Source organism: Megascapheus bottae, chromosome 25 (genome assembly GCF_031878675.1).
Source record: "Megascapheus bottae isolate mThoBot1 chromosome 25, mThoBot2.hap1, whole genome shotgun sequence".
Lineage (NCBI taxonomy): Eukaryota > Metazoa > Chordata > Mammalia > Rodentia > Geomyidae > Megascapheus > Megascapheus bottae.
In genome coordinates, this window is record NC_143533.1 from 26,127,903 (window position 1) to 26,142,357 (window position 14,455).

General features: G+C 49.1%; 1 protein-coding gene across 1 annotated transcript in view; it reads left to right on the forward strand.

Moving 5' to 3' along the window:
• Ryr3 (ryanodine receptor 3) overlaps positions 1 to 14,455 on the forward strand; it is a 295,306-nt gene that overhangs the window by 188,582 nt on the left and 92,269 nt on the right. The window contains exons 41-46 of the mRNA XM_090357798.1: positions 3,662 to 3,935; positions 5,356 to 5,470; positions 6,600 to 6,729; positions 8,208 to 8,311; positions 10,188 to 10,323; positions 13,066 to 13,246. Coding sequence (XP_090213924.1) covers positions 3,662 to 3,935; positions 5,356 to 5,470; positions 6,600 to 6,729; positions 8,208 to 8,311; positions 10,188 to 10,323; positions 13,066 to 13,246 — 940 coding nt within the window. The remainder of the gene's footprint in view (positions 1 to 3,661; positions 3,936 to 5,355; positions 5,471 to 6,599; positions 6,730 to 8,207; positions 8,312 to 10,187; positions 10,324 to 13,065; positions 13,247 to 14,455) is intronic.

Consider the following 14,455-nt stretch of genomic DNA (forward strand, 5'->3'; position numbering starts at 1 on the left):
AGTGAGTTAGGTAGTAAATGGTGACCCCATAAATGAAGTAACTGTACTTATTGAAGGAAGCACCAATGCACGACCAGCTTTCCTAGACACTCTGTTTGAGGACTTGCTTGATTTTTTTAAACCCAAAACTGAAATGAACCAGCTATACACTAGACCATCCCTCTCAAAGCTCCACTCCGTCCATGGATGAGAATGTCAGAGTTACGAGGTTCAGCTGGAAAACCCCCAGTGAGTGAGGAAGACATGCCGGCCCCAATGGCGGACTGTAGAGTTTACCTCATCTCTCCTGTTTCAGGAGTTGTTTCTTATAAATACTAATGTGTTCTGTAGGGATTATAAGGGCAGCATTTCTAGAGATAAAGTTAGAAAAGCAACTGAAATGGGATCAGTATTCAATTGCACTTGTCCTTTATGTAGTGTCTCTCTTTGGTTATAAAAGAGGTTCAAGTATATCCAGAGAATATTTTAAAATCCTATTAAAACCATCAGCATTCTTCACTGATGCAGGGAAAAAATACAGATACTCAATACATGAGCTATATGTGAGAATCGTCTCTTGAAGAAAAGTTGTATTTGAAAGATAACCATATGATCTCACAGGCCCCTGTACACTTTAAGTTCAGGTTTTCTCCCAGCTTTGTAGTCTCCACACAGTGGGTCCTGTTCTAGAAATAAAGAGAAGCATAGGTAAATGACCTGTGGAAGAAATAAAGCATCTCATTGCTTCTCCTCCACAATTTCATTTGTATCTTACCATAGGAGTTACCCTCCTTATAAATTGTCTTAACTCGTAGGCCACACAGTCTAGCATCATTCTACACTTTATTTTTCATTAACTACCTCTTGCGTATTACTTAGCTTCCTCATTGAGAATACTGTGTCTTGAAATTCAAGAGTAGTTAACCTTGAATGTGTCACAAATCACTAGGAAACGTGGTTCGATTACAGAGCTAATGTAGAGGCGACTGAGCTGCTCAGGCAAGGGCAGGTTAGAAGCGTGTGGAAGAGGTGTGCGCCGGCTCTAGAGCAAAGCTGAGAGATCCCAGTACTCAAGCCACCGAAGTCTCCTGAAAGGCTACATAATGTATGGGTCAAAAAATGAAAAGTCTTTCTGTTCCCGGGGCCTCACCATCCTCCCCGTGCCCCTGGAGATGAAGGAAGCTCAGGGGTCCTGACTTACTGTCAGACACACGTCTTCAGGAGTCCCCCTCTGCCCACCCCGAACACTTCTCACTGAACATTGGCCTCATACTCGGAAGCTCTGTCCGCTATGAATGGACCTCAGTATCACACTTTCTACGAAATTCCCTCTGCCCCTGTGTAATAAAGACAGCGGTGCTGGATTTTGCTTGGACCCGGGGACCATACTGGGTTGTGTTGTTGTTGCGATTGATTTGCTTTAGTGGTACTAGCGATTGGACCCAGGGCCTTCACATGCTAGCAGGTGCGCTACCACCTGAGCTTTGCACTAGCCCTTGGTTGTTTTTTGTTGTTTTTTTGCTTCATTACTTCGGAGGTGAAGTTTGGCATTTTTGCCTGGAGATGGCCTCAGACCACAATCCTCCAGATTACTCCTCCCACATAGCTGGGATTACAGAGCTGCATCATCACATCCAGTGTATTTGTTAAAATAGGCGTCTCACCAGCCGTTTTACCTGGGCTGGCCTAAAACAATGATCTCCCAGTTTCTTCCTTCTGAAGAGCTTGGATGAGTCACCAGCCCCAGCCTCCAGCCCAGATTGGTTTTTAAGCTGTGCATGTGCTTGGTGACACAAACATGCACTTACTTGTAGTCAAGATTCCTTTGCACGGGGATCTCAAGTTTCCCAGGTTGTCCTGCTCCGTGCCGCAGGGTGAAGAGCTGGTTCTCATTTGTCCCCTAGCGAGGTGTCAGCTGTACAGATTTTACACGATTTGGATTTTGAATCAGCATGAAGCTACGCGCGCACCTAAAATCCTAAATTAACCTAAACCTGCAGTAATTGAAAGCTAACATTTGCAGGGTTTCATCATGACTCCCTGCTGAGAAGGGTACGATCTTGAGCTGATTACCAATTCTGTATCTGGAAGTGGAGGCTGTGACCCTGTGTGTGCTCTCTGCAGAGGATTTGGTTGCTAGTGGTGAGATCTATAATTCCTTCTTGCCAAGTAACAGGCGTTAGAGGAACTGGACAACTTTTCAGTTGGGTACGAGAGTCTCTGTGCTTGCCTTTGTTCCAACTGTGGATGTTAACTAGCACAAATGGGAGCCACAGTGTCCCAGGGACAGGTCTCCTGAGAGGATCCCAGCCAGGCCACTGATACAAGTTCCCCAGAAACCACCAGCTCCTGCCTCGAGAGAGCTCCAGGGTCATCTTCTTATTGGGCCTCTCTACTTGGGTATCCCTCTCTCAGCTTCCTGGCTGATGTCTCCCATCTAAACGCCCAAAGGTTTGAAGGCACCGCAGTGTGTTGACTTGGTTCTTTGCCTCCAGATCTCCTCCAGAGCATCAGTAATTGAATTCTTATGCTGGGTAACTCAGGAACTGAGTTTTTACAGATGAGCCGAAGGACACACAGAGCCACAGCTCCACACCCAGTGATGGAAGTCCACAGCTCAGCGTGGACTTAACACCAGCTGCAGCACCGGCATGTCAGCAAGCTGCTTGGCCCGTGGTTCAGACTTTATCCCCGGCCTTAACCAAAGTTCTGGGTGCAGCACTAGACTTGGAGACAGTGACAGCTTTTAAGCATGTCCGTTTCGCCTCCCTGGCTGTGCTGCAGGGTCCCCTCCAGAGCCTAAAAGTAGTTCAGGAAGCAGTGTCAGCTGACCGCTGCGAAAGATCCGGGGCATGGAGTCATTTCCCAGGGTGACGGCCTTCAGACGTGGCCAGGCATCCCCTCCATCTTCTGCCTCTGTCTCCTAATGTACCTGTGTGTGCTTACCATGGAAAATGTCTCTCGGCACTCTGAAAGCAGTGACTCTGAGGCATCGGTTGCAGAGTGTGGTGTCGTAAAATGCTCAGAGATCTTTACTGGTGAGAAATTCCAGTGTGTGCCTTGCTTTACTCTAAGGAGTCATTCTCTGACATTTTCCTTTCCTCCCTTCCTCCACCCAAAGTCATGCTGTCTTCTCTCTTCCAGGCATTATACATACCCCCATTATAGTATTACTACAGCACCTCACAAAGATAAACTTTTATTATGAAATGAAAACATAAAGAACTGGCTCGTAAACTCCCCAAAGGCTAGGACAGTCTTATTCTAACATTGTTTAATCAAAATGATAGATGTAGTACCTTTAATGTGTCATTGTTATATTCTTTTTTGAAGTATCAATATCATATTTTTCTTTTTCTCTTTTCTTTTTCTTTTCTTTTTTTTTTTTTTTTGCCAGTCCTGGGCTTGAGCTCAGGGCCTGAGCACTGTCCTTGGTTTTTCTCAAGGCTAGAGCTCTACCACTGAGCCTCAGCACCACTTCCAGCTTTTTCTATGTGTACGGTACTAAGGAATTGAACCCTGGTCGAGTGCTAGGCAAGCACTTTAACCACTAGGCCAAACTCCCGGCCCTATTTTTTTTTAAGTTAAGTGGCAGTGCTCCTGAGCTTCCGGGCTGCAGTGACCAGCCCTCTCTGAGCATGACAGTCACCGAGCAGGCTTTGGTCCTCTGTTCTCTCCCCAGCCACACTGAAGGAGTTGGTCTCCCAGACCATGATCTGCTGGGCCCAGGAGAACCAGATCCAGGACGCGGAGCTGGTCCGCATGATGTTCCACCTCCTCCGGAGGCAGTACGACAGCATCGGGGAGCTGCTGCAGGCGCTCCGGAAGACCTACACCATCAGCCAGGCCTCCGTCAGCGACACCAGCAACCTGCTGGGTGCTCTGGGCCAGATTCGCTCCCTCCTCAGCGTCAGGATGGGCAAGGACGAGGAGCGGCTCATGATCCACGGGCTGGGGTAGGTCACTCTGTCTCTGCACTCCAGAGCTCCTTTCTCCCCCTGAGATTATGTCCTGGCCACATGACCCACCTTCCTCACCGGGCCACCCGCCACTCATGCCGAAGACATGACAAAGGGAAGATAGGGGATTCTTGTGTGAGGGAAAGGCAATCCTTTCACTGGAATCTTCTGAAAATAGCCATAGGGAGATGAAGAAAAAAAAAGAGGAAGCAACAAGATATTCAAGCAAGACAGAAATAATTTGAGCTTTTGACCTGCTGTGGCCTGAGGCTTCCATCTGAAAAATCACCCCTGGACCTTCTTTCCGAAGTCTCACCTGCCCAGATGGGTTTTGATTTGTAAGATTCCTTTACCGGTGGTAATGTTCATGGGTCTGCCTTAGAAACAACGTAGCAAAGCATTTGGCAACATATTAGCCATCTGAAGGTTCTCTCCTCTACAGTAACACTTCCATTTCACAACCTCCAAAAGAGACTGACTAGTGACTCTCCTGATTTGAATCAACATTGTAGCATACTACCTCTGAGCCACAACCCATAGGCAGACCTCTATGTCCGAAAGTGAGTCTGAACCTAACTGGGGGAGAGAACAGAGAGCAGAGGGGAGCGTTCCTCAAGCTCATTTCCCAAAATGGCTTTTATGGGAGAGGAAAGAGCTTCAGATTTAACCCCCCTGAGTCTTTGCAGGGGTAAGGCTGCCATGGGGGGTTGCAGGGGGTCTCTAGGGGTGTGGGAGGGGAGTAGTGGCAAGGCAAAGAGTAGGTGACCTCCAGCATGAAGGCCCGGGCCAGTGAGCAGGCAGCGAGCAGGCAGCGTCTGCACTTCAGAGCCTTTCTTTGCCTGCAGCTTTGTTTATCACACGATAAATACGATTTTTAAATAAATATGAATTCAAAACATAGAGGCTGGGAGTCTGGCTCAAGTGATAGAGCCCCTAGCAAATGCAAGGCTCTGAGTCCAAACCACAGTAACAAAGACTTATGATTCTGACATCACTGGTTTTTAAAGATTGGTGTCCATAAACTTTATACTACCTAAAATATAAAACTGCCTTAAGAAAAGAATGCATCCCTATCAGTAAAATAAACATACACACACACACACACACACACACACACACACACACACACACACACACACACACGAAAGAATTTGAAGACCCTATGAACATGCATGGAGGAGAGTTGTCTCAAAAACAAACAAACAAACAGTACCAGGGGCAACTGTTTAACCAGAAAAACACCATCAGCAAGAAGCATTTCCAATTCAGAAAGCCAGTGTTGAGAAGTAAAGAAGCAAAAAGAGACATCCCACACCCTTACTGCCTTTTTCCGTGCCCTGTGCTCATGCGCTGATCTCTGAACTCTTGTAACATAGAGCTAAGCAGGTGCTGAAGTCTCCCTCTAATCATCCCCTAGAGACATCATGAACAACAAGGTGTTTTACCAGCACCCCAACCTCATGCGAGTCCTGGGCATGCACGAGACGGTGATGGAGGTCATGGTGAATGTGCTGGGCACTGAGAAGTCACAGGTAATGAAGGCCATGCAGAGGCCTGGACTCGGGGCAGGGGCTTGCGGGGTGATGGATGTGTGTGCAGGACCTCCAGGCTGGTCTCTTGTCTCAGGCAACTCTGCCAGGGAGGCAAAGGCCTGTGCATAATGCCAGAATGGAGCCAAGAGGAAACAGTGCTGTGGTTGGGGCCAGTTCTTAAAGCTTGGGGAACCTACTCACCCCCACGGGCCCTTCAGTTGCTAAGTCTACCCCTGCATGCTGCAGCCCTGCTCCTTCCAAAGTGGAATCACTCTGGGTTCCTTTGAGCTGAGTCTGGAGGAGACTGTAGTAAAATGGAGGGATGTTCACAGTCCTGGCAGTATCAGAGGATTCTTGCCTCTGCCGTCAGCAGGTCACACATGTTGCAGATTCAAGGAATAAACGGATCCCAGTGCACTTTCACCAATGCTGGGGGTGGGAATGTGAAGGAAGAGCAGAAGCCCAGTGCACACGCGCATGCACAGACACACACACACACACACACACACACACACACACACACACACACACACACACACACACAGAGGCTTCCTTCCCATCCCTTGAGAAAGTCAGATCTGGCTACAAGATTCCCTGTGTATGCGCTGGCCCACTCCACAAGCAGCCTTCAGAAGCCTGTTTCTTAGAGCACTTACAGTGATGCTGCAGGGAGGCTAAGGGGGATTACATCGTGTCTTTTGGGATCCTGAATTTACATGGACACCATGTTTTGAATCTGGTAGAATTAAAAGACGTGGCCTATCGTATGGGTGCTGATCACTCGGTTACGCATGGGTGTCAAGCATAACCATTAGTGATGTGAAATGGCATCTCCATGCTGATTTCCGTGACCCCATCAGAGGGGTCCTGTCCACCCCTCTCCTAGCCCCATGTAGAGAGGGTGGGTTCATGTGACACCTTGGGATTCTGCTGAGGAAAGACACTTCAGAACTATACAGTTAGCTCTCCATGTTTTTGGAAGGCTTCTCTTAGGTGCCCCCCACTGACTGTGTCTTAGGGAAAAAGAAAAGCAAGGAGAAAGTTCACTTTCCAAACCATGGCTTCCGAGATCAGACTCCTCGGGAAAGCCTCCTGGTTTGGCATCCTCTCTCTGACACTTTGCCCGCAGATTGCTTTCCCAAAGATGGTTGCCAGCTGCTGTCGCTTCCTCTGCTATTTCTGTCGAATTAGCCGGCAAAATCAGAAGGCTATGTTCGAGCATCTAAGTTACCTGCTAGAAAACAGCAGTGTGGGCCTAGGTATGTCTGCGTGTACGTCTGCCATGTTTGCCTGCTGTGTTCAGACTTCCTCACTGCCACTGAGGTTGCACTGCCCCTCCTGACTACATAGGAGATAAAGGGGAGCACGCCGAGGTAATTGTAAATACACCTGTGCTAGAAACATGTGCATAAGAACATGTCTATGTTCTCCCTGTTGGACACGTTTCTATCATCCAACAAGGTGACACTTGAGTTGGCACGGACCCCCTGGCGACCAGGGACTAGTAGTTTAGGAAATGCTGCATGGAGGTAAGGATGTGGTTGAGAAACATCCCTCCCAGTCCACTCAGCGGACCAGGAAGTGGAGCCGAGAGGACCAAGGTCACAGGTCCAGGCCGACTACCAAGCTCACTCGTCCTATTTTCCAGCTAACGAGTGCTATGCTCGGTATGCTGCTGACTAGCCAAGAGCAAGTTCAGATGAATAGTCATGATCCACCCAAGAAAAGCACCTCTACTGGTCCTCCTGACCCTCTGCCTGGGTGTGAGCCACATGAATATATAGAATATGCAAATACATGCACTTGAAACCTTGCCCTCTTTTTGTTCTTTATCAAATGCTGTCTCAGGCAACTAACCTTGCAAGCCAACCTGACTGAAAATAAAGGTCACAGGCAACGTTGGTGGCCTGATGTGACTATATGAGCTAATGATATTTGGAGATATTTTTAAACTCATGTGATCACCAGATGGGGCCCTAAAAGTTTTGTCTTGGATAACATGTGCTTTAGCCCAGCAGCAATGGCTTACACCTTGGCGTTGTTACTCAGGAGGCTGAGACCTAAGGATTGTGGTTCAAAGTCAGCCCAGGCAGCGAAGTCCATGAGACATTTTTCTCCATTAAACGACTTTGGGGGGGGGAAGCCAGGAGTGGCTCCATGGCTCAAGTGGTAGAGCACTAGCCTTGAGCAAAAACAAAAAGCTCGGGAGCAGGGCCCAGGCCCAGAGTTCAAAAACCAAGACCACCCCCCCCCCAAAAAAGAAAGAAAGAAAGAGAACGTGTTCTTTGTATTGAAATACATGTCTTTTTTTTTTTTGGTGTGTCATGGGGCTTGAACTCGGTGTGGGCGCTGTCCCTGAGCTCTACAGCCCAAGGCTACCTCCCTACCCCTGAGCCAGCCCACTTCCCGTTTTCTAGAGGTTAACTGGAGATAAGAGTCTCAGGTCCTTCTGTGCCCAGGCTGGCTTTGAACCTTGATCCTCAGACCTCAGCCTCCTGAGGAGCTAGGAAAATACGTGTCTTATTCTTTCCTGGGGACATGTTTTCTACAAATCTGTGTTTACAACAAGTCATAATTTTAGGGAGGAAGAAGGGTAAGCGAGGCCGCTCTTCGCGGAGGTTCCTGCCGAGGACCTCCTCGAGGACCAGGCGGCGTGTGTTCACTGCCCTCTGCTGTCCACTCCGTAAACTGCGGCCTTGACTCCGATTTGAGCGGCCTTCTCTCCTCATTCCCTCAGCCTCCCCCTCCATGAGGGGGTCCACCCCCCTGGATGTGGCAGCCTCCTCCGTGATGGACAACAACGAGTTAGCACTCGGCTTAGAAGAGCCGGATCTTGAGAAGGTGACGGGCCCTTGGGGGTGGGGAATGCACTATGTCATCTGTCCTGCCTGAGTGCACATCGCCAAGCCCAGGGCAAGCAGGCCAAAGTCTGGTTTCCAGAAAGCCATTTCATCTTGGTGAGCTTGCAGAGGATAGACGGTACCATGTCACTGGCCACAGCCAGAATTAGGGCCAGGAGGCACCTGTGAGTAGCTTTATAGACGTTCTTTGTATGTGGAGAGCCTTGTCATCCTCCATGTACCAAGCTCCGTGTCATTTGAGGCATGCGCTTACATATACACAAGAGACGGGGCGGAGACTTGTGCAGTCAGGAGTGCTCCCTGGAGCTTTGCGTGGGGCTCTGAGGATCATGGTGGCTGGGGACTAATTCGTACGTCTGTTCACCATCCCTGTACTGGGTGCTGGCAAGAGTGACAGTGTGCTTTCTAAGTGTGAGGAGAAAGCAAGCTGGAAGGGACTGAGCCAAGAGCTGGAGGGGTCACAGGTCATCCACTCATTGCACCCACAGTGCGTTTGAGAGCAGAAGGGAGGTGAGCATGCAGCCCTGGCCAGAAAGGTCGCTCAGAAAGTGGTGGCCAAGGTATTGTTTGGGGCTTTGGGGGCAGAACCCAAACGTTGACTTGGACTGACGCACAGAGTGTTTCAGGCATGGTGAGAAAGGAGGGAACTCCCAAACTGGACTCTGTTGATACTGGAAGCTCAGACTCCTGCAAAATTGCCACACTACACCCTAACTCTCAAGTCTGTAGAGTGAGATTTGTATTATTCTTCTTCAGTTATGGGCACTGAAATCAAGCATGGAGTTTAAGCAGTATCCCCAGTATCAGCCAGAGAGTGAAGCGTTCAGCTGCATCTACCCCTTGTATGCCAGGTCTCAGTAGACAGACAAGAACTCAGAAACTGACGGAGGGCTACAGGGGGGGGGAGTGACAGTGGAACCCACTACAGGTTGGGGGACGCCTGGCTTTTGCAAGAAATGACTGGAACAGAAGCAGGATTTAGGCAAGGAGAAGAGCTGAGAGACAGAGTTGACTTCATTTAATGATGGTGGAAAGTGGTAGAATCTACGGAACCAGGAGATGATAGATAGAGGTACGTGTGTGTGTGTCCCCTCACAGTGCTGAAGCTCAGGAGAGCCTTTGGAGCTTCAGGTAGAACATGCAGAAGGTGACTGACATCCTGGGGTAGATGAGATCATTCCAGGGCCCAGCTGGAGCAAATAGAGACACATGTCTGGGCCAGAGCCCAGGAGCGCTACCATCTAGCAGCCTCAGGGAAAGAAGCACCTCTGAAACCATAGGAGCAGCCAAAGGGGTGAGCAGCCGTGGGCTGTGTGTCCCAGGAGAATCTGACGGCTCTCGGTTATCTCGGGGTGGATGTCCCCTAGCTCAGGCGAGCAGCCGTGGGCTGTGTGTCCCAGGAGAATCTGACGGCTCTCGGTTATCTCGGGGTGGATGTCCCCTAGCTCAGGCGAGCAGCCGTGGGCTGTGTGTCCCAGGAGAATCTGACGGCTCTCGGTTATCTCGGGGTGGATGTCCCCTAGCTCAGGCGAGCACACGGGCAGTGCAGGGACTCTTACTCTCATGTAGGTCGTGCTGCCTCTGCCTTGGCAGGAACCGCTGACCAGAGTGTGGTCTGTGTAAGTCCCTCTTGAGTCTCCCTTCCGTGTGTTGAATGTGTAATCATACGTGGAATGGCGGAGTCATGTGCTAGCTCTATTTTTGCCTGATGTTTTGAAGAACTTCTGAATGGTGACCATGCCACTTTACATTCTCACCCAAAGTGCCGAAGACCCCAACCTCTCTCTTATACGTTCTCACTTTTTTTTTCTCTTTAATATAGTCTCCATCATTTACTTGTGTGCTGTCTTTGGCAGGTGGTAACCTACCTGGCAGGCTGTGGACTGCAGAGCTGCCCCATGCTTCTGGCCAAAGGGTATCCTGACATTGGCTGGAACCCCATTGAAGGGGAGCGCTATCTGTCTTTCCTGAGGTTTGCCGTCTTCGTGAACAGTGAGTCCCCATTTTCCAGGCCTCTCAGACCCAGGAAGGGAGGATCATGGATACGTATGAGGAAGAGGGGGCCTTTGTTCAGGGAATCGTTTCAGGGTAGAACTCGGGATGTTACTTGTAACTCGGGATGTTAGAACACTTGCCTAGCACGCATATGGCGCTGGGCTCAAGTCCCAGCATTGCAATATTTTAACATTTTAATATCTGGCTTGCTTATCACACACCAGATATTACCAAGACCTCAAGGTCTTGCTTTGCTCTTGTGGAATGTTCAGTCAGATGAGAAAAGCAGACACAAAGTACAGGGTGGTGAGAAGACCAGGTTTCTGGTCTTCCTGTGTTCAAACTGTTGCTGAAGGATGAAGCCATCGCTGACATTCTCTGGGTAAAGGATTCGTGTTAAGTGGGGGAGGAAGGAAGATGACAGGCCAGGCAAAAGAACCTTAAAGCAGAACCTGTGATTGGAGTAAGAAAAGTGATAGGCTGACAATAAAATAATTCTGTTCTGATTAATGTCCCTGAGGTGAGTAGAAGTTTTTTATTAGTGTTAATGGAAAAAATTGTTTCCTTTCTATTCAGATACTCAAAATGTCAGGCAGTAAAAGAAGGGAATAATACAGTGTTGAAAGCCTTTGAAGAATGGCTCTGTGAACATTCGTACTGTTATTAAGTTCATTATTCATTTTGAAATTCAAGCAAAACATTATTGCAAGCCCTTGGGCAAAGCCAGCTTACCTCAAATCAATCTCTTCCTTAAAAAATGCCTCAAGGTCAGTATTCAGCTTAACCAGGGGGGATGTGGTTGACAGTCAGACTTGGTGAGCTGGAAGTAATTAATGAAGCAGTATTCTTGCTCTTCCATCATGCTGTTTTTCCTGCCTTGTGACATCTTCGTGTTCTTCCCTTGGTCCCCTCTAATTATCAATAGGAGTTGTGCATCCATTACTCCCTATTACTGGACATGCGCTGCCTTTCCTGCAGTTGTCCAAAGTCCAGTAATCAAGGAATGGCTTCCTGGGTCAATTACAGGAGTCAGCCTCATTAGCCTTGTTCTGAAGATAGGAAACCTGCTTAAAATAAAGCTAACTGGGCAAATGAATTTTAAGGACAAAGCTCGCTGGCTTGATATTTCAAATTCTGATGTACTTGGTAATTCCGTGTCCCAAACCCTGGTCACTGAGGAGACCTAAATTGAGTTGCGCGTAGTGAAATGCATACAGCTGGCTCGCCCTTGAACACTTCCTCTGGGAGTGGAAGAATAGGAAAGCAGTACTTAGGTGACCTTGAATTTTCAAAGTTTCAGTTTTATTCCTCCTCCTCCTCCTCCTCCTCCTCCTCCTCCTATTCTTCCTCCTCTTCCTCCTCCTCCTCCTCATCCTCCTTTTTTACCAGTCATGGAGCTTGAACTCGGGGCCTGGGCACTGTCCTTGGACACTTTTTGCTCAAGGCTAGCACTCTGCCACTTGAGCCACAGTGCCACTTGTGGCTTTTTCTGTGTATTGGTTCTAAGGAATTGAATCCAGGGCTTTGTGCATGGTAGGCAAGCACTCTACCACTAGGCCATGCTCCTGCCCCCCCCCAACGCTTGAGGGGGGCGGTCTGAGCACTGTCCTTGGGCTTTCTCAAGGCTAGAGCTCTACCACTTGAGCCACAATGCCATTTCCGGCTTTTTCTATGTATGTAGTACCAAGGAATCGAACCCTGGTCAAGCACTCCACCACTAACCAAACTCCCAGCCCCAGCCCCTGTCTTCTTTTTATTAGTAGTATTGTTATTATTATTAAGTAGTTAGCCCCAGCTCAGCCTCTCCCAAATCCCTGATATCGGAAACTATGACATAAAAAATTTAATTGTTTTAGTCTGCTAATGTATGAGGTGTTATTTACATAAGAATAAAGTATACAAAAGCCTATCACAATGCAATCTGTAATATATATAGTACACTGTACACACACACACCTCAGTTCTCCAAGAACTATTTTAGGATTCTGAGGAATAGGTTTTCTTAAGGTTTCATCTAATATGCAGCATCAAATCTCTTACCACATCCAGGGAGCTATCCATAAAAAACCCCCTTGTACTGTTAATGTTTATTAATTAAAAAAAAAAAAGCCTTGCCGGGCTGGAGGAGTGACTGTGGCAAAGCTCTGTATTGCCAGCATGTGCTGCCCCTGAGCCCATCCCCAGCACTGCAGGGAGGTAAGCAGAAAAGGATTAAACTAGCAGACCAAGTAAGATTCCACTGAGACAGAAAGCATGTTTTGTGTGTTGTTGGAGAAAGCTGTGAGCCTGCTTTGAAATACACGTGTGGGGTCTGAGAAGCCATGGCTCCATTCCTGGGGTTAGGGTTCTACCTCCTATTCACCCGGTCAAGAAAATGAGACCCTGTTGTCCGTGCTTCCTCTTAAGTACAGTACAGCAGAACACAGACCCCACCTTGATCTTCCCGGGGGGCTGTAACAGGAATTCCCAGGCCAGTAAGTAGCCTGGTTGTTCCCTGGGGCGAGTCTCACCCAGTACTCACTCCGTGAGCTAACCTGTCACCTCCCAGTTGCTGACTGAAGCACAACAGCCTCCGTCATCATTTTACCTCTGTCAAGGAAGGAAAGCATCTCAGATTTCCTACGGCTGTCGAGTTCTTCTGTTCTCTTAATCACTAGTGACTAATTCCACAGCAGACTCACAATCCTGGGAAGAACTTCCGGCGTGTCCTTTCTAATGAAGCCCTGCCCACTCCCTCAGGTGAAAGTGTAGAGGAGAATGCTAGTGTTGTGGTCAAGCTGCTCATCCGACGGCCAGAGTGCTTTGGGCCTGCTCTTCGGGGCGAAGGAGGAAACGGACTGCTGGCCGCCATGCAGGGTGCCATTAAGATCTCGGAGAACCCAGCGCTGGACCTCCCTTCCCCGGGGTACAAGAGAGAAGCGTGAGTGAAAGCGGCTCCTTCTGCTGTGGGAGTGGGTCCTCAGTTCACCGGTAACACCTTTAGTCAAAGGGGGAAAAAGTTTCCAGTTTCTATGGTTGTTGAAACATGAAGTCATTCTCATTCACGTGTGTTGTCTTGGCTCTCTTAGCCTAGTTAGTACCGTCCTCTCCTTTCCCTGTTCCACTCATTCTGAGTCAAATCACCAAGCATCAAAGCCTCTCCACAGCATTGGGGAGGAGGCTGGAAGACCTGGGGGAAGGATGCCATCAATGTCTGGCTCGGCACACCGCCAGCATGGGCATTACTCAGAAAAGCATTCTGGCATTTTAGTTTGATTCCCTAGCAGAAAAAAAAAAAAAAAAGAAAATGCAGCTTGGGAAGCCAGAGCATTGATAATTTTGTTGGAGCGTGAAGGATGTGCCTTGATGGTCGCTTCCCCTATCCTGTCAACGATTCTTCTTTATCTCAGCCTCTAGGTGAGACCTCAGAGTCTACGTAACTCAGCAGGGCCGCTCCCCAGCCAGTCTGCTCTTTGCCACTTGCATTAGGGACTTTGTAGACTGCAAAGAATCCGAAACATAGCTGTCCAAGGACCAGGCACGGCGGCCATACCTGCAGTCCCAGCTCCAGGGACCAGGCACAGCAGCCATACCTGCAGTCCCAGCTCCAGGGACCAGGCACGGTGCCATACCTGCAGTCCCAGCTCCAGGGACCAGGCACGGCGGCCATACCTGCAGTCCCAGCTCCAGGGAAGGCGGAGATGGGAAGACAGCATGGGCAAACGCCCATTCCGCCTTCTAGGCCAGTGTACACACTCTTGATTCCAGCCACATGGGAGCCCGGCTGCAGGGGGGAGCTTAACCCTCACCAAGCAAATCACTAAAGCAGAGAGGGCCACCAGGATGGCCCAGGTGATAGCACACCTGACTAGCAAGTCTGAGACCCTGAGTTCAAACCCTAGCACTGCCATAAGTACATACAGTACCCCGAGTGCCCCGGGTCACAGCAGGAAGAATGGAGGCCAGCACGCCTACAAGTTAGGAGCAGCACAGTCAGGTGAGCCCAGTGATTCCCCTGCTCACGTGGATGAAGGCCCAGCTGTGTTCGGAGGGAGCATCTCCAGAGAAAAATGTGTGAAGGTGAGAGGAGCAGAGCAGCTCCAGCGCGGCCAGGTCTTCACAGGGCCCCATGGCCATTCTGTCTCCACAG